Source organism: Belonocnema kinseyi, chromosome 8 (assembly GCF_010883055.1).
Source record: "Belonocnema kinseyi isolate 2016_QV_RU_SX_M_011 chromosome 8, B_treatae_v1, whole genome shotgun sequence".
NCBI lineage: Eukaryota > Metazoa > Arthropoda > Insecta > Hymenoptera > Cynipidae > Belonocnema > Belonocnema kinseyi.
In genome coordinates, this window is record NC_046664.1 from 10,033,460 (window position 1) to 10,040,899 (window position 7,440).

The window sequence follows — 7,440 nt, forward strand, 5'->3', positions numbered from 1 at the left end:
TCTGATGAGCCTCGCTCAGGACGCCCTGTTGAGGTCACAACTCCAGGTACGATCGAAAAAATCCATCAAATAGTGCTGGAAGACCGCAGATTAAAAGTGCCTTGGAGGAGATTATGTTGAGAAATAAAAAAAAAAAAATTCTTAAAAACGTTGTTTTTCTTGGTCAGGCCGGAAACTTATCAATCCACCCTCGTACATATATATAAGAGACACAAAATACCGCAACTATAAAATACAATTCTTATACGTATTTCAGATAAAATTTCTTTTAAAGATTTACCTCTGCTTGAAAATTTAAATTTTGCATTGAAAATTCTTTTTTTGTCATGTAACTTTACTATGCAGCAATAAGTGCCATATATCTATACTGCGAATCGGTAAGAGGAATATGATTCTACTGTGCAATTGCAAGTGGATGCACATAGATCCGCTGTGTATGCTACTATGCCATTCCAATGTACACATATGAGTATCGAACAAGCTTACATATCGTGTAACTGCACTGCGCATCTGAAAATATCTTTCAGCTCCACTGCATAGCAGTAACTGCCGTGTAAGTATACTACGCAGCCATATGTGCGATTAAACTCGACTGCGCATCCATATGTTTCATTTTACTCTACCACGCAACTTTAGGCGCCGTGTAACCTCTTTTGGGCAATCTCAATTTAACTCAATAATTCCAATCCCTGCACATAAAACTTCTCCTTCTCTTTCAAATCGCTCTTATAAATTTCTTAAATATAACTTCACAAATCTTTTTGGGTGAACCCGATATTAAAGAGTTTTTTAAGAGTCCGGGTCCAGAATGAACCTTTTAAGTTTTTGAGGGTCCAGATGCGAACCCCGACCCTTAATAGTATAAAAGGTTCGGGTCTGAAATTGAGCACTTGAGATCTTAAAGGGTACGAGTCCCAACCCATACCCTTAACAAATTAAAGGGTCCTAGCTGGGCCTGGATCCTCAAGGACCCCTTTATATTCGGGTCCAACTGAACAGGTTTCGATCCCTTGCTCTGAATACTAAATAAAAACGTTGTTTGTGATATGCTACTTTGCCCCGTAGGATAATTTCTATTACGATGCATATTTAAAAATATTTAAGTTTAAAGGGTTAGATTCAATTCGTCGAATTGAGTAATATTCAGGCTATTTATTATTATCTATATTTACTTTCATTATTATTACTAGTTAAAATTAAAAATACGCTAAACTGCACAATGCAACCTATATTTACACACAGACATTTACATTTTTAAACACGTTGGCTAATCTATTTAACCCTTTAACGGCCAAGCCTTGATCCCGTTAAATGTAAAGATTCTGAACAAATTCATGAACAACGTATGGTAATTTTCTCATTAATTTTTGAAAAAAAAAAAAATTTTTTAATTATTACAATTTTCTCGGTTTCTATTAAATGTACGATAACTTAGAGCCACCATACGATATGCGAACAGTTCACTTTGATTTAAATGCATGCATTGATTTTGCGGAATTCTAAAGTCGTTACCTGAAAACTAGGAAAATCGAAAATAGTGAATGTTCCTCAGCTGTAACATTAGTCGTTAAAGGGAAGTAAGAAATCTTACCTTTTTGGAATTCATTCCAAAGTAAAAATACCCATTTGACATTATTTTCATCAACAACTTTGTAAGCTTAGTAATGTTCGTCGTAATGTATATCTCTCAATTTTTTAGTAATCAGTATGACTTTATGAATCTTATCTAGCATACAACAGCGGACCACAAGAAACTTTTGACCACTTTCAGATGGAATCATGATTACAACTAACTGTTGTACATAATCCAAACCGTTGTCGTGTCTGCCGTTATGTGGTTTAAAATTAAAATTTTCGATGCATAAAACCAAAAAGACGAGTCCCATGAAAAAATAGTTAAGAGAAAAATTGTGGATATTTTGAAAATATTCAATTCATGGGGTCTGAAAATGTTGAGGTCCGTTAAAAAACTGTGGTGTGAAATTTTTAACGATTCTAAATACTTTCTCAGTCATAAATGACGCAAGTTTGAGCGCGCTTAGGGCGAGCGACTGTTGGTTCTCGCGCTTCGCGTTCGATAACATATATATCTCGCGCTGAGTCTGTGTATATTCCCCACACTTGTGGGCAGGTTTTTTAAACTAAAGTTCAAAGCGTCGACAACAGTGATTTGGTGATACTGACTTCTTGTTTGTTAAAGCCCCTTCGGCTTTAGCGAACACATTCTTATCACGTATCTCGTGTTTCGAACTCGAATTTGTCCCTCAAATTGTATATAATTTCCATGAATGTGTATTATTACAATTCCTAACGTGCATTGGTATTAAAAAAGTCGTAGTGGCATTGACTCATTTAGAAAAAGCGTATTTTTTAAAAACAATTTTGTTATTAAACATTTTATTGCAATCTCTGTTGTTGTTTTAAAAACTGAATTTGGTAATTTCCAATTTTAGTTTTGGGATTTAAACGTCACACATACAATCTACTCATCAGACTCACCGTTTTTCAACTTCTAAATGATACCCCTAGACTCAGGGGCCCAGACTTTGTCAATTAAATTTTCTACCGCATCGTGTTCTACATCGTAGTTGTGGTGCCCTATTGTTTTATCTTCTGATAATTCACTAAAAGAGTCTATCAAAGAGTCTAGGGTGGAGAGTCTAGTTACAACGACAGTTAGTGTTTTATGCTAATAATAAATAGTTGAGTAAAAAAACGTAATTTTTGATTTTTCATTATTTTTTATGCTGTCAAAATTTGAATTTTCGATTTTTCAAGAAAATTCAGAAAAACTGTATTATAATATTTTAGGGCATTCAAAAAGCAACATTTGTATTTTTTCTTATAGTCCCTTATTTGGCTCAAAATGTTCATTTTCGTGTGTTTTTTTGGAATTTTGTAAATGCTATAACTCTGTTAAATTTTGGCTTTATCAAAAAGAAGTCATTAGGATAAATTGTTCGTATTTTCAAATACTATGAATAACCGTACAGAAAATTTTTGAATCTTAAAAAGCTTGGCCTCAAAAATATTAAAAATGTGCTCACTTTTTAAATTTTTATCCAAAGTGCCTGGCTAACGAACTTGACCTTCATTTTACGATATTTGGTATGTATGTATGTATGTATGTATGTATGTATGTATGTATGTATGTATATATGTATTATGTATGTTTGCATGCATGTATGTTTAATCTCTCCCTTTTACGGGTTTTAGGGCCTCCGCTCCCTGTACATAAAATTTACATTCCATCCTTAATCTACGTTATCCACTGCTTATCCTCTAATGTTTCGTCTTACTTGAAAATAAAATTATATAATAATAACAAAAAATAATACTAATAATTCTAGTAACGAGCGATCTTCCAGGGCTTCAGTTTCCGATTGGCTCTGCCCTATTTCCTTGCTTTCCCTTACTTCTTCCGATTTCTTCATCCATATTACTCCCTGTCGATTCCCATCCAAAATCCATTGTACACAATCATCGACACTCAACTGCCCCTCTTCCTCTTCTGTGTGTTCCTTTTTCATTTTTTGCAGATATTCTGGTTCCTCCAACCCTTTGTCCATCATATACCATCTATTTTACCTCGAATCTATAATCTTTGTCCATTTCTCTACTCCTTGTTTAACTAATAGCTCTAACTGTATGTCCTGGCACTCCATAACCCCCTTCTCGGAGCTTACAAACCCTTCTCATTTTTCTCCTTTCTTCCTCCCATTTTGAATTTCTCTAAGTTCCTCTCGCCTTATTGTTCCGAATTTCACCCAAACATGCTTGAGTTATTCTGCTTCCCTCTCCCCTTTTTAGCTTCTCTTCAAACCTCCACACTCTCTTAATTTATCTAGTAACCATTTTTTCCCTTCCTAACTCTACTCTTAAAATGTATCCTGGGCAACTCCAGTTAACCCCCATTACCCCCCTCAGAAATCGCTCATGTATGCTCTCTACTTTCCTGTTTTCATTCCTTCCCAGATCTTCACTGCATAATATAACACCGCCCAGATCAACGCATCAAACAATCAGACCATCATCCTCCAATCATCCTTGAACCTTCTCTTTTCTATTCCCCATACTTAGCCCATTACTTTACTCGCACAGTCAATTTTTTTCTTCACCTGCAGCTTGCTTACCCTCCTGCCTCAAACCAAAAACCTAAGTAACATAACTTTTCCACCCTTTCCACTGTTTGTCCGTTCATCTTCCAAACGTAATCCATTACGCTGTTTCTACGTCTGAAACACATCATCTTGGACTTCTCTACGTACACCGTCAGATCCTTTGCTCCCACATATTCTTCAAAAATTCTCATCATTAGGTTCATCCCCTTCTCCACGTCCGCTAAGAGGACTACGTCGTCCGAATAAGATAGATAATATATTTTTCTGTTACCTAATATCGTCTCTCATTTTCCTTTCTTCTTTAGCTTCTCCTCTGGGTCTGCCAACAGCATATTAAGCAGTAGCAGACTCAAAGGGCAACCTTGCCTTAGACCTCTTTCTATTCAGAATACCTCTCCTTTTTCCTTTCCTAGCTTCACCTTAATCCTGGTTTCAGCAAAAATTTCCTTTATCATATCCACCAGTCTTTCTTCTATTCCCCTTTCTTTCATTGCCTGCCATAACACTGTTCTGTTTACTGAATAAAAAGCTGCTTCAAAGTCCACGAATAACGCAATTAATTTCCCTCTCTTTTTCCCTAGATTTCTGTTAACCAAGTAGTTCAGTACGTAAATGTTGTCTATGGTTCCCATCCCTTTTCTAAAGCCCGTCTGATCATTTTACGATATTAAAAGAGTGTACCAAAGGACAATTCAATGTGTCAATTATTTCGAAATTTATCGTGCTGAGAACCTAAAAAACACATCCACGAAAAGACAGACAGACACATTTGTAAAAACCTGTTTTTCGGATTCAGGGGTTCTCAAAGAGTGGACATTTGACAAAAACTGTGGGGAGGGGTCAAATTTCACACAAATTTAATACCTTCTTTAATCAGAATGTAAAAATATTTCCTTTTTTCGGATGCCAACAAAATTCGTATCGTGAGAATAGAATATTTTTTCGGCAACCGATTTTGCCAATAGCAAGAAAAGCAGTGAGATTTAAAATTCTTGATTTGGTCTAAGGAAGTCTTGTAAATAACATTTAACATTGTCAGTATATAAAATTTAGTTTTCGATTCAAAACATCAGTTATACTTGTAAATTGTTGTTTCATTCTGTTGATATGAATGAAATTTTCAAAACATTGGTATTTCTTATTGTACATTGTTATTATCAAACTGGATATGCCTTCTCCAGGTCATCGGTATTTACATTCAATTGCGGCACTTTCAGTTGATTTTAGGTGTTTGAAGTAGCATCATATCAAAGATTTCAGAAAGTTTCGAAACACAATTCATAATACATATAAAATTACGCGGTTCTTTATTTTGTATTCTTGATTAATAATAAAATTAATAAATACAAAAATGGAGCGTTGGGTTGGAAAAATTGCTGTAGTAACAGGTGCTTCAAATGGCATTGGATTAGCTATAGCAAAATCTTTGGTTCGAGAAGGAATGATTGTCGTTGGACTAGCCAGAAGGAAAGCGAAAATGGAGGTGAGAAAATATATAAATTAATACGAATACTAATATAAAAAATATAAAAATACATCTTTTCGGTCTATTTTTGTGTAAAAAGATGACCGCTCAGTAATTATTATGGAATAAATCACACGGAGAAGAATGGATAGTCATTCTAAAATTCATCAATATATTTTACCTTTTCTGTTCCAAATAAAAATAATGCATTATTCGTTTCGGTTTTTTTATCTAAATATCATTTCTGTATTTTTTATGTTCAGAATTTTTTAAATAAATCTATTTTGCAAAAAGAAATTGGCTAATGATAATTACTAATCAATAGCATATGATTGTACAATTTTAGCAGTCAAATTCTGAATATAAATATAAAATATTTTAGCGTCAATAATTATTTTATTATATATTGATAATTTATTTTATTCTTATCTGTTTTTCTAATTTAGAGTGAAATGAAAGGCTTAAAAGAAAAAGGAACTTTTCATGCATTCGAATGTGATGTTTCTAAACAAGAAGATGTGATTAAAGCATTTGATTGGATAAAAAAGAACTTGGCAATGGTCAATGTGTTGGTTAATAATGCTGGCCTTACTGTTTTCGGGAAAATTCTTGGTATTTTAAAATAAAAAATTTTTAACTTACTCTATACCTTTGGAAACTATGTTTTGTTTTGTGTGTAATATAAATTTGAAATTTTTTAGATTCAGACAAAGAAACCTGGGAAAAATTGTTTGGTGTAAACGTTATGGGCTTATTGTATTGCAGTCAGCAAGCTGTGAAAATGATGAAGGAATCTGACCAAGAAGGTCACTTGATAAACATAAACAGGTTTGCTTGAACTTATGATCAAATAAATAATTTTTAAATTAAGCAAATTATTTTTTAGTTTGAGTAAAGATTATAATTCCAGTATAAATTTCAGGATGCTTTGCGTCACTTCGTTACTAAGACTTTTAGTGACTGTTTTTAGATGATTCTATTCAATTTTCGGAACTTTTGTAAATTAAAATGTTCAACTAACTAGTTTTAATTCTGAAAATTTATTTATAAAAGAAAACATTTAAATTGTAAATGATTCGCTAAGAAAAGCAGCAACATAATTGTATTTTTCTGAGAAACGATTCTTCTTTCGATATCTCTAATAGCTTAATGGGAAAGTATCCGACTGGCAATCAGAAATTCTGTGGTTCGATTCTAAGTAAAGCGACGAGAGTAGATCTTTTCCAGAAAAAAATTTAATTAATACATTTTTTAAATTTATTTTTCATCTTGTCTAAAAATGAGGTTAAGTATTTTTTGTTATTTAAAGAGTTAATTTGAACGGTAGGTTGATTTCTATTTTCACTGTGATGAGAAAGATATCTGATCGATGGTAACTGTCTCTGATGACAATACAAATTCCTTTAAATTACTCGTAGCACAAATGTAACACCTGGCTTGAGATGGCGTATATTTCTGAAAAAAAGATTCTTTTGATTTCTCTAATAGCTTATTGGGAAAGCAGCCGACGAGCAATTATAAATTGCTTGGTTCGTTTGCCAGTGAAGCGACTAGAGTCTATCTTTTTTGAGAAAAGACATTTATTGTGAATTAAAAAAATTCTTTTTAATCTTGTCTAAAACTAAAGTTAAGTAATTTCTGTTATTTAAAAAGTTAACTTGATCGACAGGTTGATTTCTATTTTTGCGATGGTGAAAAATATATATACACTGATCGATGGTAACCATCTCTGATGATAATAACGATTTCTTTAAATGAAACTATGGACAAAAACTTTAAATTACATTTTTTTGTTTATTTTAAAAGATTAATTGTAAGTTTTGATTTAAAATATAAATATGCTGGAATAAAATC

General features: G+C 33.0%; 1 protein-coding gene across 1 annotated transcript; it reads left to right on the forward strand.

Annotated features, from left to right (window-relative positions):
- Positions 1-5,306: 5,306 nt before the first annotated feature.
- LOC117178366 (farnesol dehydrogenase-like) lies at positions 5,307-7,156 on the forward strand. The gene is made up of 4 exons (XM_033369795.1): positions 5,307-5,604; positions 6,033-6,198; positions 6,288-6,414; positions 7,075-7,156. The coding sequence occupies exons 1-4, from the start codon at positions 5,473-5,475 to the stop codon at positions 7,154-7,156; spliced, it is 507 nt and encodes a 168-aa protein (XP_033225686.1). The 5' UTR covers positions 5,307-5,472.
- The last annotated feature ends 284 nt before the right edge of the window (positions 7,157-7,440 follow it).